The following is a 24730-nucleotide window of genomic DNA, read 5'->3' as shown; positions in this document are numbered from 1 at the left end:
CTCGACTTGCTACCGCTGCTTTGACGCGAGTTGAAGCGTTTTCTCATTTATTGAAACCGTCATGCGTCTCGTGTTTACGCCGTATTTACCTAATCTCACGATAAAATAGGATGACACGAGCCTTAAACTTGACACCGAGGAGGATTTTTCCTTTTTTTATTTATTTTTTTTCCCTCTTCTACGCACGATTATACAAGTAGGTATGTTCGTTTCGACATATTTAGAATTTCGAAGCATTGACGAATAAAGTTTCTTAAAAGCCAATAGTTTTTTTATTTATTTTTTTTTTCGTTTTCTGTTTCGTAGTCACGTACGGTTCGCGAAATTGGACACACGGAAGCTGTGTCAAAAATAATCGACGTCGACTCTGCCCGCATTATCGTCGCATCTTATCAGTGTCCGAAATTTTTTGATCGCGGGAACGCTGAACACTGAATAGCATCCGAGAAGTGTTTGTTCCGCCATTGCAAGAACAAAAGCTACGTACTTTAATAATCTCTGAAAATTTGTTTAGCGCGATTAATTAATCTCGAAATTTGCAATTCAACGTACGACCGACAAGTTTTTGTCACTTATTGCCGTACCTATCGTAGCTGATTACACGTGGAAGTAGGAAGAAACGTAACGGTCGGCGTGTCTCCGAGAATTAAGCGTGATACGCGCGACATTCTTCATCGCATATGTCGTTCCTCCGAGGCGGAGCGTCTGGTTTTTCACATAAATCGCGTATATTTTCCGGCCGACACGGCGCACACAAGTTTACAAGAAGGTATCGGTTTCGTATTAGGTGCACGATGCCCACAGGTATAGATGTAACAACATACCGTGTATACCTGCACAACCGGCGCTGCCGACGAACGTCTCAACTCCATATCGCTTTCTCCTTCGGGCACAAACCGTAGATCTAGATAATTTGTGATTAATTAGATATTATGAGAGTTATTGATGGGAACAGGAGGTCGCGAGGCTGCAGCACCAAACGACCGGCGAACCAACCACCAGAAAGACAGGCCAACTTAGGAACGAACAAACCAGTGTACAGAGATCGGATCAACGCTGGTAGGTGGTCCATCCGCCATCCTCCAGCATCCAGCATCCAGCGTCCAGAGTCTAGGTCCTAGGCAGCTCTCTCGGCCACGCCGACCTCGAGTTATCCCGGCTCGATGGCAACACGGAACTGCTCCTTCTTCTCGCCCATACATATACCCGATTCGACGAGACTCCGATTCCCTGTAGCGGAAGGTGATGCCTCTCGGATAGGCGATCGGATTCGTCGCCTAATTCCGTGTCACGCGTTCGCGTCCGGCTGATCGTGATGGGGTAAACGAAGTGTGCGGGAACCGGACGGGGTTTCGGTGTCCCAAAGCGATTAATGGCTCGGTAAATGTCCCATTAAGTCGGTGCGATCCGGCCACGGTTGGATCAATTTTTATAGCGGCAATCGGCCCGGCCGATAGCTCGTATTAATTAATAGTACTGCAGCGAGCCGCGGCCGATCGATCCGAGGTAGGCGACGTGATTTCCCCGAATTTCATACCAATTATTTTCTTACCGAAAAATAGAGTAACACAGGTTCACCGAGCATCGTGGGAGGTAGGTTGGTACAAGAATCGCCGCCGAGGAACCGACTCGTCCGACCAACAAGATGACAATTCGATCGTCCCACGAGCTGTCGCCGATGCTGCGTTACAACTCGATTGAAACAGCAGCCACGCCGAATCAATGACCCCCGGACTAAATCGACGTGTCGCAATTAATGGGAGGCGGTTTAGTTTGCGGATATTTATGGGAGGCGGAAACGGACGCCCATATGAACTACGGGTCTAACGGTCCTGCAATCCCTCGCTTTTCCATCACGAATTCAACTACGGGCGCTACTGTCGAACCTCGAGCGGGTGTCGAACGTCGTGTTCCGAAGAGTCGGGGCCCGCGGGATGATTTCGCCCACAGGGATTTGGCACGTGATAAGTTATGATAAGTAACGAGGTTTAATCTACATGAATTATCTAGCCGCTATTATTTGCATAAATTACGATTCCCGGACCGCATCATCATGTAAATGTGGTAAGTGATCACGGTCATGTACCTGGTCGTTACACGCCAAGTCACTCGCTCGTCGTTCGTTGTGCGGATTTCACAATTTAACCAGACTTCACACGTTAATACCGCGGCTCTTAGCTCTGCCCTCCACGTGGAAACACCGTATTAGCTGAGATTACCCGCTGTTTCGCTATGCGATACCTATTCCGATGCATTAACCGCGACAAATCGGCACGAACTCTCGATTATTCAAAGCAACTTTTCAATCATTCGGATTCATCACTGCAGCAACGAGATCATTCCCCGCAAAATGTTAATGCACTTTATCAAAGAATATTTTGTGCTCGTGAAAAAGGAACTCGCAGACAGCGATTATCGCCTACCTGTAATCTCTTCGAAATAATTTCGTAAGATCATTAAAACTCTCTTCAATTTTGATGAAATTCACTTGCCCAATCATACCTACTTCGTATAAAATTAATAAGCAGATTCTCGGAATCGTTAAAAAAGAAATGTTCAATTAAAATGAAGCTGATTTATTTTGCGTGTAATCAAAGAGTCCAGAGATATTTTCGTTAATATACCGCAAAAATGCCAACTACTTCGAGATATTAATTATTCTTCATCTTGACGAAATCATCGCCAAATAATTAGCGAAACATCTGGAATTATATATACTCAAGCGAAGCCAATTTGTTATTTTGTATTTCTAAATTTTCTTAACGAACCAGCGTTTATACGTACAACCGCGAGTATTTTCTGAGACGTTCCAAGATGGAGAGACGATACGATATTATCGCGGAGGGATCTCGCCATAACGATCTCCTCCACTGCAGAGTAGGAGGTGTCCGTTGCTCTCGGAATGAAATCATCCGAGGAGGTGTTACCGGTTAAGTTAACTCCGTAACACAGGGAGGAGAGAAACGAGAGAAGGTAGAGAGAAGCAGAGGGTCACGGCTGTTGGCACGAGCTCTTTGGTCACAGCATCTTCACGCAGGATTCATAATTACTCACCGTATCGTTCCCGCGACGCTCTTCCATTCGTAACTGTGGTTTTTCTCGATCCCCCTGAAAGCCTCGGGTTGGTCGGCATCCGTTCTTTCCCACCGACCAACCAACGCGACGCGAGGTCTTTGCTCGTGAAAACGACCGGCATGCTTAGCGATTCGCGGCCCGAAACGATGTCATCCTGAACTGGAAACTTGTCACACTTTGTTGATAAGTGATAACGAAACACCCCGTTCCTCTCTCTCTCTCTCTCTCTCTCTTTTTCTCATTCTCTGTCGGGATGGAGGAACATGCGACCAGGACCAACACGCGAGGGGAGTCCAGGTCGGAACCCGGAGGACTTGTTCACCAGCGAGCACCGCTTGTGACTTGCGTCGCGTAATTGGACGCTGCGGGATCTCTCCGGCTGATTAGCCAGGCCTTATTCCCCCGATTTCCACCCTCGTTGACCTTGCTATACTTGGCTCACGTGACCGATCGACGAAGCGTCTCCGGATTTGCCGATTTCGAATCACGGAGCATGCGCGGTAATTACCGACACGGTTGTGGGAGTTGCACGTTACACCTTGATAAACCTTTTCATTCGACGTACTCGAATTCACGATGTAAAAAGATCGTCACTTACACGTCGATGAAAGACAGACTCTTTTTCACAGCGTGCCTAATTTTCTGAGAATAACTTCGGCAGCCAATAAAATCCATTTGCTGGCAACCCGTGAACCGTTAGTTCGGTTATTCTAAAATTTTTTAGTTTTTTCCGCGTGACAAACAGTTCTTGCGGTTTCCTTTGGCACGGTCGAAGCTATCGATTAATTGAAATTCTTGTCAACTTTGCAGGTTGCAACAAACGATTGAAATCGGAATTGCAGTTTTTTTTGACGTTCTTTTTTTCTTGCTAAACCACTCAATAAAAGTGTTTAATTTCAAACTATTATCTCTATAGTTTACGTCTAAAAGTTGCGAAAGTAATACGCGTATTAAATTGGCATATAATCAGGCTGTCGACAGGACTGAAAATTAATTTATCGGGCCCAATTCGATGCATACTAATGTATAATACACGCAGATTACAGCCAACTGCGGGTATACAATTTGTACAACGCTAGACGAGTTGATTAAATAAATTGATACGAAATAAGAAGTTCTTTTTATTATAGCCGCGAAAGGAATCCGTGTAACCTGCACCATCTTGAAAATCGTAGACTCGTATCGCGCGCTAACTCTGCGCAGACTTGTCGCGACACGTTCAGTATTATAGTTAGGATACCAATTATTTGAGCAAAGTATACAGAGACAAGTTTATTACCGTATAGATAGCTAGAGGGCTCGGGCATCTGTGTTGTAAAGTAAAAAGCGGCAGGTTTTTTTCTCCACAATTATTATTTCTCGTATCTTGTATTATTATTATTTATTTATATACATCGTCGTAATCCTGATCACGCTGATGATCATGATCACCATCATCGATCGACTCGTCGAAGGCAATATAATTAATAAGCCAGCCTCGAATGAGATAGATCATTAATATTGCATTTATTGGGGTCCCGGCGAGTTAGCGTCTCGGTTTCCGAGGCGTGGCTCACGGAATAAGAACGCGCGGGGGTCGCTCGGGGTCGCAATAAAATAACCAATTCGATACGCCGCGTTTGCCAGGGGCCTCATTCTTTCCACATGCTGGGCCCGGTCGATCAGGCCTAATCACCGGCCCATTTCGCAGCCGCTGCTCGTTGCGTACAGCGCCGAAATATTGTATTCTCCTACCGGAAACGCGAGACCCCCGTAAATCTAACCCGCAGGGGCCGGCGATCGATTGCGCAACGTCGATTTATTCTCGCAACCGATAACCGGAAGTCTCAAAGTTCGCTCATCTCCGCACCGAAAGCGGGACGGACACCCTGTAGGTACATCACGACGACGAGCGAAGCGAAGAGAAGCCGAGGATGCGATCGTGTTCCCGTCTCCTTTCCACAACCGGGAATGCCCTCTCCTCCCTCCTCTCTCCTCTCTCTCTCTCTCTCTCTCTCTCTCTCTCTCTTCATCGTGCAGCATGCACGCGGCATGTGCACGGCATGCACTCCCCGGCCCAGAGTCATCTCGTGAATCGCGATTTACTTGGAGAGTACCTGTGCATCCTACTGCTAGACTGTAATAGACCTAATGGGCACTATATTTATATTATACGGATACTAGGACGGTATGAGGCCGGATTTTACGAGCCGCAGTCAGAGACGAAGTGGACGTTGGACCGGCGTTTATGCCTCTAGGCGCCCGCCCTTTGCGCGTTTCCCTAATTTTCCGTCGCTGTTAATTAATTGAAATCATCAGAGAGCGAGATCATTTCGTACCCGGTCAACGTGTAGTATAATTGTGATAATTAGTGAGTCGACCGGCCGTAACGATCAGCTTCGATTTTACAACTTGACCAGCTGATAATTACACGTGCGCGGCTTGACTCGAAAGTAATTATTATAGGAAAATCGTCTCGTGTAGCATCGAGAATTAACACGAGTTGCTCCGGCCGTGCAGGCGTGAATTTGTCCTCTTAACGATTATAAAGCGAGACCATTATTTTCAACGGTATACCAGAATCATAGCGTTATAATAATAGCTGCCGCATATAATCTGCAGCTGCCGCGCATGACACGCGTTAGGAATTACGGTAAAGCCGTAATATTCTCACGGATAAGTTTTAGAAAAGGGAGAGAGCGAGAGAGCAAAAAATTAAAATAAAACGTAATAAAGTGCACGCATATACAAACACGAAATTACCGTGCGATTTATAATCTGGACAGAAATAAACGGACTGTATATACATATTATAAGAGCGAACGGACTCCCGGAGATTTTCGATTGCTCGATTCTACTTAAATAGAAGCTGCGGTTCGAGGTATGGACACGTGTATATATTCACGTCTGACTGATTGAGCTCCATTTTAAACACTAATTTATCGTTGCTTCATCCTCGAGGAAGACGAATTGCACTTGATTATTTAGCCGATGTAGCACCGCGTTACTCCGCATCGGGCAGCTCTCGGACTTCGATTTCAGCCCGTAACGATAATTATTTGATTTTATGGCAGAACTTTATGCCTGTCATTACCCGGACCTGAACTGTTCCAGGTAAGGTAATCGGCGAAATGTGCGCTACTGTACTCGGGAAGTTCGCCAGTGAATTTCGCGGTATGTTCGGCTGCCTCGGGCGCCGTTCTATTTCACCGACGAGTGTAATGACCGGTAATGCAGAACGCGAAACTATACGAGCCCTGCAGGGCCGCCGTTCTTTCAAAAATTGCCACAATCGCTAGGCGAGCGGTTGGAAGAACGTCATTTGAAACATGCGCCTCGACGAGAAAACAATCCGGTATATTTCACTCCGTCGGACAGGTTGAACGAAGTGTTTCGAGTAAAGTAAACGGTGAGCTTCGCGTTGGTGGATCTTCCAAAAGCAGTTATCTCAACGATCAGGCAGCATTTTTGTTCATCCCGCAATCCTTATACGGTCCGAACGAAGCTTTCAGTGATTTTAGAGGATAGATTCGATGTGCAGATGCGGGATACGCATCGTCACACTTGACGGACCATGCAACCGAAACACTTTACTTCGTTATCAATTGAAGTCTCCCCCCTTTCTCTCTTCGCGCGGAGATAATTTTCAAGGCAGCGTAAATATATCGGCAAGCTTTGGCAGATGGGAAAAATCGTGATATCGTGCGTTGGTTTGTACTGTTTTTCAAAGAAGTAAAATTCTCCAGACCGCGGTTTAATCAACTTCATCGATAATCTTGTTTCAGAAAAGAAGTGATCGGAAAATGCAGCTTTACAGTCGACGTGGACTTCATCCAAATTTCAAACAATTAACTCTTACTACCGATGAATGATGCATCACGGTTAATTACCACTCCCAAAAGCTCGCGCGGTGCGAGTCGAAGAAATGAAAAAGGATCGGTGGTGGATATTCCCCGTGGTTCAACACCGTCCGTGTACGTTCTTACAAAACGGATCGTGAATCGAGTTGTTACAGGAATCGTTTGGTGAACGCGGTGAATAAATATATACATCTACGGACAACCGCGTGAATTCATCCGAAATGATGACCCAGTGCGCGCATATGTGGGCTAATGACTCGCATCCAGCGGCGAGACAAATTGCGGGTAGACGTGCGGAGGATGCGGTATAAATTTTGATAACTTTTGATAAATTCCCACAGCTAAATGCCCGTAGCGATATAGCGCGCGCGCGTTGCCTGTAGAAAGTCCCACATATATACCCGTACCCGTAGCATCCGTACACTGATTGCGCGTCGTACGACGCGGACGGCACAAAATGCCAGGCAGCGCCGACCGCCGTGGTTAAACGGCACGAACACACGTCGTAGCTTTGGCTAGACATTTCGTAGATATTGAGCCGATACGAAGCGCGATATACAGATATAGAGGTATAATGGCTCCGGCGGCTCCAGGTAACTACACGTCAATTCTAGGGTACCAACCAGAAGATGGGAGATCCTATCGGGCCCCCCGCTGGGGCCCGTGATGTATCGATCCCGCGCATGCGGCCCTGACTGTCCACCCCCCCCCCTCCCCCCTCCCGCTTGCCACGTACCCCGCAGCCAACTACTTACTTAATTTCCACAGGGCCCCGCCGCCGCCCCCCGAGCTGCTGCCACACCGCGGTTTTGAACCTGGCGAATTGGGTGCCAGCTGCCTCCACAAGGGTACGAGGAACCTGCGCCGCGAGTCCCTTTGCCAGGCGTTGGGTTTGAAACGCGAAGCTCGCGCTTCACGCATGGCCAAGCCCGCTAATGCCTCGCTAATAGCCCTCTTTCTCCTAGTTTTAATTTATTGCCGTGTTATTTCTCCGCTAGCGGTGGCACCGACGGACTCTCGTCTCGTCGCTCGTCGATCCTCGATCCTCGATCCTTCGACTGACCGGAACCGGCGTTACCTCCTCGCGGGGTGGTCCACGCAGCGGCACGTGATCCAGCGTGACTTGATGAATTTGATACGCGTTCAAGTCGAACTCTGGTTCTCATTTTCTCGGTACGGTTATAAATTCCCACGGACAAGAACCAGCGCGTCCTATCTCCTCGGCGGACTTTGTCGCTACGATTTGGAAAAATTACACGGAAACACGCCACGCAAGTCCGTCCAAAAATCGAAGGGATCAGTTGCAAGAAATTTTTATTCCTCTATTCTGAATCGTTTACTTGTTCACAACGATTCATGATTATTTCGCTTTGGAATACGTTTCGTAGCTGCGACTCAATTATATAGGTATAGGTATTGCTGATTCAAACGTTATTCTCCGAATGACGTGAAACATTTTATTATCACCGTGCATATCATCTTGTCCTATTTTCGCATTGAATTGAAGTAAAATGGTATAAGACACCGTGAGAAAGTATGTGGCTGACAGTTGACTCGTAGAGGATTATGGAGTTTGCCTGCAAACGAAGCGTTACAATTGTCCGTTTTGCGAGCGACGAACGTTCACTTACCAGGTTTAAACTACGGACGTTTTACTGGTATAGAAGTCAGTGCCTACCGCGGGAAAAGGCAAAGAAATATCTGCAACAAATTGACGAAAACTTTTCACGCCTTGACAGCGACGTCAGTGGTCGATCGGCTTTGCGCTCGAGTAATCAGCCGTTACTCGCAGCACGAGCTATAGATCGTTGGGAAAAAAGAAAAGAAAAAAAAAAACAAGATGACAACAAACGAGTAAAGTGTCTGTAACAATATAATTCCCCGCGGCGATCTTTAATCCGTCCGTTTCCAAACGATTGCCCGTCGTTAACGCGGGGAAATAAGGCGTTGATAACGCGAAACGACGCGGGGAAAAATTTTGGGCCAGCTTTGGCGCTGGGGAACTCACGCCGTGATTCCAGACCCCAAGGAAGAAGCGCCTCCGGCTCGGAGGGCATGCGCTACCCCGCGACTAATCGTCGGTTTAACGCTTTTTATCGCCGACGATCCGCGCTTCTTCCGCCACCGTTCTTATTCGTTCTTGTCCGTTCTTTCGCCGACTCGTCGGGCCCCGATCCTTTCGTGGGTTCGTTTTCCCACAGAATAGTTTGACGGCGCGGGGGGGAATCGGTCGAGGATTGATCGCCACCCGGCGGAGAATGCCTCGCGCAAGGCGTGCGACCGACTCCCGGGACTTCCTGTCCCCGGCTCGAATTTGTGCGATATACGGGCCCGTTTCTTTGGGGGCCCGAGCCGGGCGAGGAGGGTGCCGCCGCACCCCGCGGGCCCCGCGAGACACGAAAAGAAGCTTAAGCGCCGATGTTATCGCCGGCGGAGGAGGTTCCGCGTAATCTATCCAATTATCGGCGGATGGATCAGAGCCGTAAGGCCCGGCGCTGGGCCCCGCGAGAAGATCGAGGGTTGCGCTGCGCGCGCGGCTGCCGCGCCGCTGGCCTTTGCGTAATTCCCGGCGGGGCGCGGGCCCTCGAGACGTTTGCAGGGCCCCGCGATTGGGGCGGGGTCGCGACGGATTGCACAACGCTGCTGTTCCCTGGCGTGCGATTGCCACTTAAAGTGCACTATAATGGCCGCGAGACCGCCGAGAAGAAGGCGATCTTAAGAAACATCGTTGGGTGAGCACGGCGCGGAACCTGCAGCAGCCAGCAGGCTGAACACAGAACAACGCGAGGCCCCGCGGATGCGGATCGCCGTTGGGCCTTTCACTGGGGCCCGCGGGCTGCGGGTCGCGACCTCCGCGCAGTCCACTCCCTTTTATTTTTCATCTTTACTTTTTACCTGCTCCTTTTTTTCCTCTTCCTTTTTCTTCCTCGTCTTCATTCTGACTCCATTTTACCTAACCAGGCGCGCCTCTCCTTCGGGCCCCGAGCGCATTGCAGCTCCGGGCTGCTCGCCCGATCTACTATCCCCCTTTCTCTCGCGCCTCTGACATCCCCGCGCTCCATCTTCACGGTTTGCTCGGCTTATCTGATGCTGTAATACCGACTTTACGCTTTGGTCAACCCTCCACTTTCCTATCTCAATATAATTGCTCTGTTATATCCAGCCGCAACGATCCTCTACAACCTATCATAACACGCCGCGGCACTTGGTCCGCTCCCATATACTGCACTATTCCCTCTAGATCCCGCAGTCCCCCCTCCGCCTAGATCTCGAATTGCAAACACGAACTCCGCTATTGCGCAGAAATTCTTTCATTATGATAATTTATTCACTTTTTGCACAAGTTTAATTAACTTCTCTTCGCGGACTCTTCGTGCTTCCTGTGATGTTTGTTTCTTAAAACGAAATCTAAAAAATATCTCTGATACGAAATTGCGAAAGTTTGGAATTGACATTTTTCTTCAAGCTGCTTAGAAAACTGCAGAAATTCACACGTAAATACGTGATTATTACAAGTTGTAATTCTGACCTTTGGTTCGTTGTTTTCTATTCATATTTATTTTTTGTTTCAATTTTTATCACGTCAGTGTCTCGACTCCGGAGCTATTAATATACCCTGATCGTACATGTGAGACGATCGTTGGCTGCAGAATAGTTAAAGGTCTCGCCGCAAAATATATTTCACGTGAAATCGGACTGTCGTACGTGTCAAATTTTTTAAATAGCGTTCTCAGTCCCGGTTGGCTTTTAGACGGATTTCGTATATTCATCGTATAATGTCTCAACAATGTCACCGCTTGTTTCGTAAGATCGTTACTCGCCGTCTCCGCCGTTTTTATACCTAGGTGTCAAGTGAGCATGTACACGTGTTTAATATGGCAACATTAATTACATACGTACAGGCACACGCGCATTACATCTGAAAATCTTCTACGGGGGAATTATACGCAGGTATATTATATACACAGGCAGCGATACGAAGCGGCGATAAAAAAATTAAAACCAAGGCAAAAAAAGACACCTGTACGACCGAATGAAAAGAGCTCGCCCGATTTGTGCGATCCTTTGAAACGAACCGCTGGTGGGCAGAGCTTCGAACTTAAATTTCGCTATGTTTCATCCAATCGCGACGTCCTCGCGAAGCTTGCGCGTTTCACAAACTCCGAGTTCCGTCTCTCGTTGATCCTCTTCTCACCAGATTCCGCTGTCTCCTTCTCTTCCTCTCTCTCTCTCCTCCTCGCCGAGGCTAAGCCTCGTCTGGGTCGTTGTCGGCGGTTTCATCCGTTCGCGCAGAAACAATTACTTTCCTTATCCTGCCAGCAGCTCTCTCATGCAGGGTAGCGCAGTGCATAAGATGAACCCGAGCTGCAGGGGAGCCGAGAGTATTAAACCGCGGAGAAAATCGTCTGTGATACACACGTACGCGTACACACCGAGCCATTCTTCTATTTCACGGCTTCGTCGCCTTATCCCATCGACGCTTCGTAGGTTCGCAGAATAAAAATGAAGGAAGGCGAGAAGGTGGAAGGAGGTGGAAGAAATAAATAGAAAAAGAAAAACAAAAAAGTAAAACCGGCGTGGTTGTAACTCCGCCGCATTAAGGAGCACCGCTGGCATTGGCGCCCGAGGGCTCGAACACGAGCTGAAGAGTTCGAATCCTGTCGCACCTGTTGCACGAAATCTAGTCTCATACAAACAACGCAAAAGCCTAAGTGGCTGTTGTTCTGCCCATTAGCCATCGTCCCGCAAAATTTTTACCCACTAAACGCGTTTCCAAAGAGATTCAGACGACTCCTCGGCCACTGCAGGCAACATGCAGCAGCCAGCTGCCACAGCGATAAGTTCGGAATAATTCCTCATACCACTGTACCGCTGCCTCGAGAAGGACCGTCCATGATCATCCGCGATGTGAATATCAAGTTTTTAGTCCTGGGATGAGGCGGCAGAGCTCTCGGTACGTCACGAAGAGCCAGTCCTTCCCCCCCTCCCCCCCCCCCCCCCCCCCCTCTAATACTACCCACGTATGTGAAGAATATTATTTACCTACAGAGAATGAGACTGCAGGGAAAACTGAATTAAGGAGACATCCAAGGTTTCTGTCAACGTAAAAACTGCCGGGGAAAATTATACCACCGTACGTACGTTGATTCACCGTATTTACGTATGTTTCGATGCGTTTTCGAATGGTTCTGCAGGTACGGTAATAATAACTAACGTGATCGTTTGCGGAAGGACCAAAGCACTGCGGAATCCAGGTATAATTTTAAGCGGCAAAATACGTCGCGTTGATAATCCTTTCGAAAATTACGAGGCCAAACCGGGACGAATAATGTCTGATGCACGCAAGTTATTCCATTACGTGAAGAAATACGGACAAACAAGTGCATTCGAACGATCCAATTTGCCACGGCTTATTCGTTTAGCAAATTCAACTATATCCACGCAAGCAGAGTTGGATTGCAAAATTTCACGTGATCTCAATCGGATACGTGACTTCTCGTACGTCTTGAAACAATGAAATGATCCTTCACAGCGTGTATAGGTAAAGAATTCCTGCGATACTTGGAAACTGATACATATTCAGGAACCTGTTGGAATACGACTTTGAGCAAATTGTCGAGAATCGAGTTGCGGAGGATTTTATTGAAACTGAACGCTGGATGCCATCGGTGATGAATTCGAGACACGAACGACGGGCAGTCGCGGAAGCGTTGCGGATGAGTTGAACTTGACCGCTGCTGTACCGAATTTCATTTTTAATCGGTCAAACAGCCAGAGGACAGTGTATAGGAAAGTTGTCCGTGTGGTTTTAAGTCACGTCCGCACCTCTGACTTAAATCATCGCTTCGTTGACTGATAAATATTACAATCTCGCAGACGTTTATGCGCCAGCTAGTACACACATAAATACCGAAGATGATTTTGTACAGGTAAGTATATATCGAGGTAACGAGTGAATTTAAATTCAAGGTACACTCCGGCCACTTAAAACGGTTGTTGGATCTATCCTGTTTCCAATAAGATTTCTCGCGCCAAAGCCAGCGGTACGTGCCGCTGTGTACACGAGGCTGGAGTAACGCCTGGTACCTACCTATTCGTGGTCGAAGTTGAGAAGACCCGATACTCGCAAGACTCGTCCGCATATGACGGATCTAAATAACAGCGAGCAGAGAGCCCGAAACACTGGAAGCCGCGTGAGTCCATTTGTAAGCAAAACGCCTCGACCTGAGACCGTTATATCCCACAGGCGATAAGTACGTACACGCAAACACACGCGTGTCACGCGTGAGCCGTGTGTATAAAATCGACGCATCTCGGCCGCAGCAACGTCGACAAGGGTTGTGAAGAATGCATCTCTGGCCGAGTCACAACACACGTGCGTACGCGAGCTAGCGTACAAATTGGGCTGCACGGGTTGTTTAACAAATTTGGTCTAGCGCTGCGGGGGGTTGTTGGGTCGCTCGAACTTCTGACCGGTGATCGCGCTCCGCGGGGCCCGGCGGATGTGCCCAGCTCTAATCCCCCGGGGCCCGGGGCCCGGGGCGACGGGATCCTTGGGTATTCGCTGCACGAGCAGTCGCTCGCTCCGTACAGACTCGAGCACCGGGCATCGAGCAGGCGCTCGGGTCCATGTCGGCCTGGCGTGGCGCGGAGTGGAGCGGAGCGACCTGCACGAACGGGCCCAGCGTCGGGCCCAGCCAGCACACAGAGCGGCGCAGCGCTGGGTGGTGTGCGCCGGTGCAGCGCAGCGCGGCGCAGCGCGCCGCCGAAGGCAGGAGCACGAGTGAGGCCTCCTCCTCGGCTCGCGGGAGAAGAGGTACCGCTATCGCCCTCTGACCTCTTAGAGTAAGCGAACGAGGCCTCGCGTCCATCGCCGCGGATATATACCGGTAATTTTGCTCTCGGCTCCAGCTTCCTGGTCCCCGTACGGATCGGGATCTAGATCACCGTCGAAAAACAACACCGGTGCACCACATACCGAGATCATGCTTCTTCCATCGATCGGAGACTCCGGGAGACGATTGGTAATCGACCCTCGATTGCAGGATGAAAAAATCCTCGAGCGGGTTCGGGGAATCTACGGATTGAAAATTCTCTCCCGTTCGCGTATCTGCCTTAAATGCGCTCCGGTCAAAGGTTGCGCTCAGCTTGCGGGCCACGTATCTTGTATACCTACGGACTTGAGGAACCGAGCACGGTTTCTTTCGATGCGGAATTGGCACAGCCTCTTCACGGTCGCAGCTAGAAACGCCGCGCTGACGCTCTACTCGAGACACACACGCTGCGCTGCGCGGATCGCAAGTTTCCGTGTGCGTGTATAATAGCTCACGGCTTACAGGTTCTCAGGGTTGGGGTACCGTTAGCCTCCGCAATGTCGAGGATGATATTTCGTATTCTCTGCTCTCTCTCTCTCTCTCTCTCTCTCTCTCTCTCTCTCTCCTCTCTCTCACTCTCTCGAGGAACTCGCGCGGCCCGTGCTTGACGTTCGAAAAATGGATGACAAGGCCGGGGAGCCGGGAGGGATAGTGATCCAGCTCGGACCAGGTCACGCGACGGATGTCGAACTAGGATCGAAGTTTCCAGCAGTATGCACCCTGACCACGCGACATTCTTCTCAAGCTTCTCGCTGCTCCGGCCGCTCGATCCACACGAGATCAAACCACGTTTATACCGGTTGTAACTGTTTCCAGAAGATTTCGAGAGCCGGCCGGGGTGAGAAGCGATGCGGTTCGGCGTATACCTAACACCGCGCTTTGTTCTTTCAGGTCGAGCAGAGGCTCCTGCGCGGGCAAAGGATCGCTCCGTTTTAATCGCTAATCACCAATTAACCGGGCGTCCTGCGTCCAAAACCCCCAGAAGCATTTTAACGAGCTGCGTGGTCGTCTGGTTCGGAATTTTACTTCGGCTAGCTCGCCGCTCGCTGCCCGCTCGGTCGGCTGGCTGTCGGGCGTCCAGGTCGCTCCCTTCCTCCGCTGAATGCCCCGATGGACTATGCGAGCTCCTCGTGAGTTCCGGTGTGTGCGTGTGCCTGGACCAATTAGTGCATACTTCGGCTCGGTGTGGTGTCGGTAGTGGCTTTAAGAGAAACACGGACACGGACAAGCGGGCATTGCTTCGCTCTTCGCTCCTCTATTTTCCTGCATTTGTTTCTCGCGTATCCAGTCTCGGTCCTTGCGTTTGATCTGTCAACTTGACAGGAGGGTATTTTAAATTTTCAGTCCCCGCAGTTTCGTGGTCATCGCGAGCAACCGATGGACTAGAGATCGCTAATAAGAGAGAGAGACAGAGAGAGAGAGCAGCAGGGCAGAAAGAACCGAAACAAAAAACGCCTCTGCTGAAGGGCGAAGAGAATCGGCGGACATGAGTTGTTTCGGGGGAAAAGAGGAGCAGCTCTACCTGCTAGAGTTGATGGTCGGTAAGCTGCGACTCGTTCCCGAGAAGACGAAAGACGTAGGGGATTGTCATCTTGTCATCAAGATTAAGTTCATCGATTTCCCAGTCTTCGAGATCTCGAGGGGTGACTTCACCTCGACCAAACCTTCGCCGCCCGACGCTGAAGACGGATCGCTCGACTTCTCGGCAGGAAAATCATGCCTCTTTACCAAGCAGCCGCGAGACCTGGTGCTAGGAATGCAGTCCGATCCCCTTAGAGTAGGCGTATTTTGCACGGGCGATACTTACCCGATCGCCGAGTCCGAGGTTCCGATGTCCGGGTGCCTCTGCGACCAAGTTGCCATGGCGATGAACGACCCGGATCATTTGCCAAAGCCGTACACGCTGAAGGGTGGCTTCCATCTCCAAGACCCAGGCGGCAATCCGTCCGGAAGCGTCAGCCTCGACTTGAGACTCACGTGCTTCGGAAAGTCGATCACCACGCACTACCAGCTCCAGCCGAAGTCTTTCCTGTTCAAAAACGACAAAGAGAGTGGTGAATTTTGCGTGAGACGCGTAGTTCCACCGCCGCTCTGCGGCGATCAGTCGATCAAGGTCATCCAGGACGGGCGAGAGATGCAAGTGGGCAAGTGCAGTGACAGCATGCTACCTGACGCCATTATCGAGGACGTACTTCCGGAACCGCCTGTACCGGTCAAGGAAGAGAAAATAACGAAAGGCGCCAAGGGCGTAAAGAAAGAGAAATTGCCAAAAGGTGAAAAGGGCAAAAAGAAGGCAGCCAAAGCGTGATCAGCCCACTTAAGCATGTGAGAGATAGGACGAGTGGAATCGGTGAGGTAAGAGCGATTCTTTTCTGTCGAAAAATTTCCGTAGCAACGAAATCGATATGGGGATCACAATCAGTTGGTGATCGAAATTTGGTGTCGGCTTGCCGCGGTCCCCCTGGGTAACTGGGTGCAAAATTAATGGAGTGTCTTACCGTGAATTGAAATGTTCCACTAAAGGATAAAAAAAAAAAATATTGTAAACGAAATTACCGTAGCGTTTTTTTTTTTTTTTTTTATTTCTCTCAAATCGCGCGGAGGACGAAAAGATTCACATAACGACTAGTGCTCGTAGAGCTGTGCAAATATGGACGCGTGCGGTACGTGCGTTGGCTCGAAAGAGGAACAACTCTACATGGTGGAGCTGCTCGTTGACAAGTTGAACCTCAGCCCGGACAAGGTACGGGAAGCTGGTACCGCACCTTTGTCCGTACATCTCAAGTTCGTCGACTTTCCAGCATTCGAGATCAGCCAGGCGGAATTCGTCACGGCCAAGAAGCAGAGCGACAAGGATGCGTCGTTGAACTCGGACAGAAAAACGGGGGCGGAGGGTCTTGTGGATTTCAGCGCTGGAAAGTCGTGTCTCTTCACAAAGCAGCCGCGAGACTTGGTGCAGGCGATGCAATCGCAGCCTCTCAAGATCGGTGTTTACAAAACGAGGGAAAAAGTTCCGTGTGAGCCTCCGAAAGGCGACAAACCGATTTGCGAAACGCAGGTACCGCTGTCCGGGTGTCTTTGCGACCAAGTGGCAATGGCCATGAACGATGCGGGACATCTGCCCAAACCCTACACCCTCAAGAACACCTACAACCTGATCGACTACCAGGGCAAACCCTCGGGTACCATAGCGATATTCCTCAGACTCTCCTGCTTCGGGAAGTCGATCGTGACTCACTTCGCCTTCCAGGAGCGATCCTTCCTCTTCAAAAGTCCGCAGTCCAGCGACGAGTTCCAGTGCACCAGGGTGCCACCCGACCCGGAGGTACTCGCCCGAAAGGCGAACCAGGTCAAGGACAAGATCTGCGTCCCCCCGGGCGGCACGGAGCAAGAAGAAGACCCTCTGCCGAGACCTCGAGACGTCGTTGGGCTGGCTCTGATCTGTCAGGAGCTGGCGAGGAGGGACGGAGGCCCGGCGAACCTCGACCCGCCCATAAGTGCGCCATCGACGGCACCGAGGGTCGGCATGAACCGTCCGAGCTTCGAGAAATTAACCAGCGCCGAGAAGCTGAACGATCGGGATTACAGGGGGCTGGTGTACCGCGCCTACCCGAATCAGCCGACGTGCGCTTGTGCCCCGGGGGGAAACTTCCTGAAAGGTATAACCGGGGACGTTCCGTGCACGGGGGCGGCCTGCGGGGGCGGCTGCTGCGTCGGCACGAGGCGTTTCGACCCTCCGGCAAATGATCATCACGGCGGCGGTAAAAACATGCCGTGTTACACGGGAAATTGCTGTTCCGGAACGCCGTGGGTTCCCGGAGGAGGCTCACGGCTGCGGGGCGGTGGCTGCTGCGACGGAAATTATTCGAGGAACGGCCAACAGCGAGGTGGCAGCGTCGCGCAAATAATGACGAAGACGACGACAAATCGTTGTTCGACCGGCAACACTGGCATCCCAGCACAGCCGATCGAGGCCCTGATGACGGGGGCATGCAGCGTTCCTCAGGCCGGAGAAAACGCGAAAAAATCGTCTGGTTGCGGTTGCCAGGGGAAAAGCGGGGGCGGCGAAATGCCGATGAGAGCAGCAATCGGCAAAGATGGCGGTTCCTGCACGAAGAGACCCTGCCTCGGCATCGATTGCCTGCTGCGGGCGTTCAAGGAGACCCAAGAGTTCGTCGACTCGATCGGAAAGGTGCCCGGACTGGCGGGCCTCGGGCTTCCCGATCCCTCGGAGAGCCCGTATTTCGGTCGGGACCGCGACACCAGCTGCTCCCCGAAGAAGCCACCGGGGTCCAGAGCGTCCCCGTACACGAGCGCAGCGAGCGTTAATTCACCGGCGAAAAACCAGCCCGTGGGGGTGAAAACGACCCCCGGATTCCCGAGCCCTTACACGGTTGCGATGGCCGGGCGAACCGGCGTCGTCCGCGAAGCGGTATCCTCGTTTCCGGAAACCGGCTCGTTCGGCTCGACACGTGCCAAGAAGAAAGACGAGAAGTCCGACAAACAGTCGGAACTGCTGCCCCTGCCTCCGCTGGAGATCGAGTTGGGCCCCTGCGGAGAACCGAGGTGTAGATCCCGCAGGAAGAAGCCTCGGGAGGAGGCCCACGGCCCCGAGGCTCAGGGCGGGGCTACGCTGTCGAAGAAGTTTCCGGCGCAGGTGAGGCCCGCCAGCGGGGGAGGCTCGTCCAAGACAAACGGTGGCACCGGGGGCGGCGCAAGGCCCGTCAGCAGGGGCAAACAGCCGAAAGGGCCGCACGCGGTTCCGGGCCCCGCTGGAGACCGGGCTCACTCGGGTTCCAAGTCGTACGTCAAGGTGAGCAGACGGGTGATGAAGTTCGTTTACACGGCCGGTGCTTCCTACCCGGGGATTAACTACGGGCACAAAAACTGCCTCGACGCGAGGATGAGGGTGCCGGCGAATATGGGGTGGCTGTGGAACACGAACGAGGTTGTAGGGAGGCTGAAACCCCGGCTCGGGTGGAAACCCGGGGCAATATCGAGGTACATGAACGAGCTGCTGCGACAGGCGAAGATGGCGGGCAACGCGAACAGCAGGCCCGGAAGCTCGTCGTCGAGGAGCAAGAAGGGGAAAATGCTGAAGAACAAGAGCAGGAGCTCGCCGTCGATACACAAAAGCCAGGGGACGGGGAAGAAGAAGGACGAGGAGGAGGAGGTCGAGCTGCCACCCACTTTGCACATTCACCGAAAGGACGGCACATACTACGTGACTATGTATCCGATAAAGCAGGAGACTATGGAGGTCCCGCAGCTCCAGGAACCGATGAAACCCCTGCAGTTTAAAATAACGAAGAATAAGGACGACGCCTCGATCGCCTCCAGCTCGACCGCGTCTGACATGGAAATTGAATTCTCTCCACCGGCTGCGGTCAATCGCTACCGTAAAAAACCCAATGTGATACACGTAGACACGCAGGTCAAGCAACAGGAAATACTAGACGCGTTTAAGCCCCCGGGCAGCAAAAAGGGCAAAGGGGATGGGAAAGGAACGGGCAAGAAAGGAAAGAAGAAATAATTCGTACCTGGGTGGAACACGTCCTTTCAATGGTATGAAGAAGAATCTTTATCTCGGATCTTTTCCCGAACGCGTAGAGACAGAATTCTGAAACACGTGAATCATACACCATTATTTTCTGTTATTTCTATTCCGTCGTTCTACCATAAATTTATTGCAAGCTTGATCTAGAATGCTATAGTGACATTCCTGTTACTTTGCGTGAGTAAATTGCCCGATAGAATATGATCCAGAATTATTCGAAAGAGCTGATTTTCAAATTCTGTGACGACGTGCCGCAGAGAAGATTTTTTCTCATCAGGTAGAGAAAGGAGGCATAGCATTTCAAATATTTAAAATTTACATCGAAAAAAGTGATAAATCTATGAGACCAATAGTATTTCGATTTTTTTGATTTGATGTTTGAATGTCCTCTCTTACCATGTTCCAGTGCTGCAGGTCGTTGAGACAAGTGAACTTGAATCGATGAGCTTTGGAAAACGGCCGAAGGTGGCGCCACCGAAAAGTCAAGTCGAGCGAGTTGACGCGTGGTAGATGAGCCGTCTGCAACCACGTATTTACCTAACCTAAAAACCGGACAAAAGGACGTCAGGTAGACAGCGAAGATGAGCGAGGCGAACACTGATCGGGAAACAAAGATCCTCAGAGAGAAGATGCAGGATCTGAAGGATGTAGAGATAGGTCCTCTGCCGCCAAACTCACCGTGGGTGAGGCCGGTGCGAATGCAATTCCGACAGGCAGGAAAACTGAAGAAATGGGATCTGCTCCGTATCCACGACTCCGTGGCCATGATCGTCTTCAACGTCACCCAGAGGAAACTTATATTCGTATCCCAGTTCCGTCCCGCCGTTTTCTATGCAAGTTTACCCGAGAAACAGGGCAAAGTTGACCTTCAGCAATACCCTCCGAGCCTTGGCGTTACGTTAGAACTTTGCGCAGGCATCGTAGACAAGGATCTACCCATCGCTGAGATCGCTAGGGAGGAATTGCTCGAGGAGTGCGGATATAACGCTCCTGTTTCCAACTTCGTTAAGCTCCACACATGCAGGTCTGCGTCCATTCGCTATTGGACCATTCGCGTATCTTTGCACTACAGTTGTCGGACACGCGGCACGTATTTCAGGTTAATGCAGGGCTGGCACACATTCGCTTAGTTGCTTCGCATTATTCATTGCAATTATAGACTTACTTTCGTGCTTCGTTCAAGTCGTATACCCTGCAACTCAAATTTCAATTTTCCCCATGACTTCAACGAGACTGCGCTGCTTGATAAGTCCAATAGTCGTCGTTACTTTTCGTTTTGATGAATGCGCATATAGTACGTAAATTTTGCAAGCCAATTATTGAGTTTTTTTCTGTAAAAAGTTGCCTGCTGCCAGCTCTGTTGCAAAGCAATGAAAAAGAGAGTAGTTTTCCTCCCTTTGTACTAGTAGGTTTTCAATGAACGAATCGTATCGTGTAAATGTAACTGTCCAATTGGTCGTCTGTACTCATGTCCTTAATAAATATTGTTACTTCTTAAATTTTCATTTCATTTACTGACTGGCTTTGTCGTATTATTCCATGCTTTCAGAAGTGGAGTCGGACCTACAGGAGCCATGGAAACACTCTTCTATGTAGAAGTTACAGACGAGATGCGAGTGAATTCTGGTTTGTACCAAAGACAGAACAGCAAAGCTTTGATGCTGCAACTTTCTTCTTTGAACATGAAATATCAATTCTTCCGTTTCAGGCGGGGGTTCGGAGGTTGAGGGTGAGCTGATCGAGGTGGTCGAATTGAGTGTAAACGAATTTAAGGAGTACATAAACCGTCCAAGCATCCAGAGTCCACCGGAAGTTTTATTTGCGGCATCCTGGTTTTTCCACAATAAACCAGAGCACTGTTCCTAAATGAATAACACCTATGTATGTAATATAACATATAAATATATTTATACCCTATAGTTAATAACCGTCAATCAACAAATGGTGGTTATTAATCATTTAATAGTATATTAAGGGACATTAAATGACCATTACCCTCCAGTTGACGTTTATCAATTTTATGTTTATTTACAAAGTTTTGTTTTTTATATCAATTAAAATGGCAAAATAGATAGGTACTAGTGCTCAGCCTCATCTTTTGTAAATTGGGAACTGACCCAGGCCAAACCCCACTTCAGATTGGTCAGTAAAAATTTGAGAGCCTTGGTCCATTGCTCTTCGGAATTGAATTGGATCCTATAAATAAAACGGTGACAATTTTCGTACATTCTAGAGGTTTGAATAGCTGAGTCAAAACGCGACTTTAAAAGACATGTACCAAATTTAATAATAAAGGAAAATGAATACTTTACTTGATTGAGTAAGAATTTCCGGTTGCAGAATCCTCAATTTTACCACGATCCATTCTGTAGGGAAGGCAAAAGCCACTGTCACCTTTTTCAACCTCTTCCTTAAACTGTTGCAAGCAATCCAAAAAAGCAACCATGGCAGCATCAAATTTTGTGTCCCATAAAAATTTGAAACCACCACTGCCATACAACGGGAGCTCTCTATGCTGATCGAGGACTTCAATATAGCTATGATTACCAAATGGGACCAGTCGAAAACGCTGGAATGTAAGATTCATCTTTCGGGCTAGGGCTGTTAATAAGAGAGTCGTTTGACCCCATGCTGCATTTATTTCGCTCCAGTCTACAGGAGCACTAGGTAGACGACCCAACCGAAATGAATTTATCGTTCCAAAATGTCCGGAATGCCAAATATGGAATGTGGCATTAAATACGTTCGTCTTTTTCAGCCTCTCTAGTTGTGAAGCTGCGTAAGCCACTTGATTCTCCAAGCTGTAAAAGCATATCTACATAGCATTTGACGTTGAAAGTATATTGGGTAATTCGTATTTTGTTACGAATCGACATAGTATTCAAACTCACAAATTCAACCCGATAACCGATAAGATCCCGAAACATTCCTGACATCAATTCTTGTCACAGTAATTGACAAAAAAGTTTTAAAACTATCATGCCGCTCGATACTTCATTCTGCTAAGTGCATTAAAATATTGTCAAGGTACTACGCCAAATATTTTGAAAGCAAACATGCGGAATTGTATAACATTACATCGTCGAAATAGAACTAACATTACTCGCTTAAAAAGCTTATGATTATTAAAGCATTATTGTACATCAAAATACAATAGATTGAATTTTATTACCTGCGGAATTCGTCTTCGGCAAACATCATGTCTCTCCTGTGTCTGGAATACTCTTTCCAGTAGCGTTCCTCCTCTCCCTGTAATCGCTCTCGTTCCCTTTCCTGCTCAGCTATCGCAGTTCTAGTGGCAGCCTCTTCTCTCTGCAAGGCCTCCAACTCTCCAATCATTCTCTCCTCTTCTGCCTTGATGTCATGCAACTCTTTGACGAGATTATTCAGTTCAAGATCATCGTCGAGCTGCACCTGTTCGGATTCCAATTGCTTTAAATATTCGTTGTAATCCGACCACTCTCCCTCTGTTAATCTCAACTGCTGATCCATCAACATCAATAAGCTGTCTGTACATTCGTCACATAGCGGATGATCAGCTGAGCTACTACTGCTCAGTATATCAAAAAGCGTTGCTCTGACCTGAGAATGAGAAGAATTTTGTGGATAAAACAATTGTCTGATTGTGGATAAAATAATATTTCACACATAGAACACTTTACCCTAAGGTGGTGGCTCAGACATTCAGTTTCTCCCGAATCTCCGACGAGCATAAATCCGTTCGATCCATTAGCTGATTCGGTCAACCGAAAGGGTGGAGCCAATTGTTCTAAGCTATCGCTATGGTGTTCGAGATCTCCGACAGAGTGTTGGTGAATCGGAACTATGGAAAAGAATGAGCTAATAAGAAACAATGTATTATAAGGGGTGTAAATAGTGGATAATGAAAAGTACCTCCATTCTCATTAGGAATATCTGTATTTCGGACTGTATTCCTTCACATACTGATATTCAGTGAAACTGATGTGGGGAAAATACAGAAAATGTGGAAAATTACTTATCAAAGTGATTACTCAGCGTTTTGTTAATATTTCCCGTTTCAAACGAGCGTGACGTTTGATCAGATGAATGTCAAATATTTATACATTATACGTATGTAGATAGAAATGAAATTACCTACGTGAAAGTTCAGCGAGTGTGTGTTCCCCCAGGTGATTGAAGCTCGTGTCCAATCGCAAGGGCTGCAAGCATCTCTGGCAAGCGAAGCTGACGGTAGCTTTTGCATCCATCATTGTTACCCGCTCGCGGTTGAGGAATTGTTACACTCTGCGTTTTATGCAACGGATCGTTATTTACAAATACGCATTTGACACTTGGAAGACGCGGATCAGCTGTTCACACGTTGTTACCAAACTACCCACTAACCAACCACTAACCTTCAGGCGTCGGACCGAGATTTCAATCTCTAGATGGCGCTAGCTTAAAGGAAGCCCCGCCATTTTGAACACACTTGGGAGCCTTTTGGGAGCGCATGGACCGCTCGAGATTCGAGATTCGAGGTTCAAACAGCGTTGCAAGTCATCCTGTCCGTTAACGAAAAAATTTAAAGACGCTAGTTTAAAAAGATAATTTTAAAATGGCCCTGCACCAATTTTCGTGACCAATACTCTGCCGATAAGTGAACCTGTGTAGGTCTAGCGTCGTAGGCAGCCGTATTAACCATCCAGTAGCTTCTTTATCGGTAGCAGCCATTTAACACGCAAGCCGATAAAACGTAAACACTGATCTCTATGGTGCAGCATAGAGAACAGTGGACGTAAACCACCCCATTAGGATAACCGTCTTTAACGGTCTTCAGTAAAAATATTATTGCACCCATATTGCGACATTGAATTTTGAAACTTAATCTATACTCACTTTAGAATCTTTTATAGAGAATTGTTTCGCACTTTTTCAAATAACATGTCAAAATCACTCAATCAAGAGTTCGTTTTTCTATTTAATGTACAGGATTAACTCGCGATTTAACGGCGATTTTGTACCTATTGTGAGCGTCAATTATGACTCACGGATTCTTGTATTTCGTCTACACAAATACGACATTCAAAATGTGAGCCATTTCAAACAAATCTAGTCAAATTGCTTGTTAAAATTCCTATTGCGATATTTTCAAAATATCTTGATGTAATAGCACATTGAACCCTACTCCACCGAGTTGATAATCAATTTCTAGAATACCGCGAGAGCATGCCAAAAGACGTTGCGTTGCTGTTGGTCAAGAAGCTTCGTATTTTGACACGCTGGTATTACGTACTACTGCTTCCGCCGATTTGGTAAGCACAGATACATGAAAAACGAACATTTTGGATCAAAAAGTTTTTCTTTTCAAAAATCACTACTCTGTCATATCGAAATCTGTTAAAAAACCACTTCCGGATTGATAA

The 24730-nt window shown here is 48.7% G+C and overlaps 4 protein-coding genes across 5 annotated transcripts in view; 2 read left to right on the top strand and 2 right to left on the bottom strand.

Moving 5' to 3' along the window:
* LOC124175153 (protein jagged-1) overlaps positions 1-19877 on the bottom strand; it is a 62599-nt gene extending 42722 nt beyond the window's left edge. Inside the window, exons 1-3 of the mRNA XM_046555104.1 lie at positions 19743-19877; positions 19330-19409; positions 15597-15818 (exon numbers count right to left, since the gene is read on the bottom strand). Of these exons, the coding sequence (XP_046411060.1) occupies positions 15597-15710 (114 nt within the window). The 5' untranslated portion in view covers positions 15711-15818; positions 19330-19409; positions 19743-19877. The remainder of the gene's footprint in view (positions 1-15596; positions 15819-19329; positions 19410-19742) is intronic.
* Positions 16440-19322, top strand: LOC124175649. Its single transcript, XM_046556051.1, has one exon. The coding sequence runs from the start codon at positions 16440-16442 to the stop codon at positions 19320-19322; it is 2883 nt and encodes a 960-aa protein (XP_046412007.1).
* Positions 19824-21657, top strand: LOC124175155 (uridine diphosphate glucose pyrophosphatase NUDT14-like). Its single transcript, XM_046555108.1, has 3 exons — positions 19824-20370; positions 20896-20972; positions 21055-21657. The coding sequence occupies exons 1-3, from the start codon at positions 19928-19930 to the stop codon at positions 21210-21212; spliced, it is 678 nt and encodes a 225-aa protein (XP_046411064.1). The 5' UTR covers positions 19824-19927; the 3' UTR covers positions 21213-21657.
* LOC124175154 (beclin-1-like protein) lies at positions 21349-23758 on the bottom strand. Of its 2 annotated transcripts, none has more exons than XM_046555107.1 (5): positions 23463-23758; positions 23009-23169; positions 22519-22928; positions 21659-22147; positions 21349-21542 (listed from the first exon to the last, which is right to left on the bottom strand). In XM_046555107.1, the coding sequence occupies exons 1-5, from the start codon at positions 23569-23571 to the stop codon at positions 21425-21427; spliced, it is 1287 nt and encodes a 428-aa protein (XP_046411063.1). In that variant the 5' UTR covers positions 23572-23758; the 3' UTR covers positions 21349-21424. The 2 variants fall into 2 exon arrangements, with proteins under 2 accessions (XP_046411063.1, XP_046411062.1); XM_046555106.1 differs by having other exon boundaries at positions 23467-23757.
* Positions 23759-24730: the final 972 nt, after the last annotated feature.

Source organism: Neodiprion fabricii, chromosome 2, assembly GCF_021155785.1.
Source record: "Neodiprion fabricii isolate iyNeoFabr1 chromosome 2, iyNeoFabr1.1, whole genome shotgun sequence".
Taxonomy (NCBI): domain Eukaryota; kingdom Metazoa; phylum Arthropoda; class Insecta; order Hymenoptera; family Diprionidae; genus Neodiprion; species Neodiprion fabricii.
Note: the sequence above shows the minus strand (reverse complement) of the source record. Positions and strands in the feature narration are given on the sequence as shown.

Excerpts from the sequence above, each read along its gene's own strand:
- LOC124175649 (XM_046556051.1), top strand. The coding sequence starts at position 16,440 with ATGGACGCGTGCGGTACGTGCGTTGGCTCGAAAGAGGAACAACTCTAC.
- LOC124175155 (XM_046555108.1), top strand. The coding sequence starts at position 19,928 with ATGAGCGAGGCGAACACTGATCGGGAAACAAAGATCCTCAGAGAGAAG. Across the intron at positions 20,371-20,895 it reads GTTAAGCTCCACACATGCAG|AAGTGGAGTCGGACCTACAG; the intron begins GTCTGCGTCCAT and ends CCATGCTTTCAG. Across the intron at positions 20,973-21,054 it reads CGAGATGCGAGTGAATTCTG|GCGGGGGTTCGGAGGTTGAG; the intron begins GTTTGTACCAAA and ends CTTCCGTTTCAG.
- LOC124175154 (XM_046555106.1), bottom strand. The coding sequence starts at position 23,578 with ATGATGGATGCAAAAGCTACCGTCAGCTTCGCTTGCCAGAGATGCTTG. Across the intron at positions 22,148-22,518 it reads GCCGAAGACGAATTCCGCAG|CTTGGAGAATCAAGTGGCTT; the intron begins GTAATAAAATTC and ends ATGCTTTTACAG. Across the intron at positions 21,543-21,658 it reads GGAAATTCTTACTCAATCAA|GATCCAATTCAATTCCGAAG; the intron begins GTAAAGTATTCA and ends TTTTATTTATAG.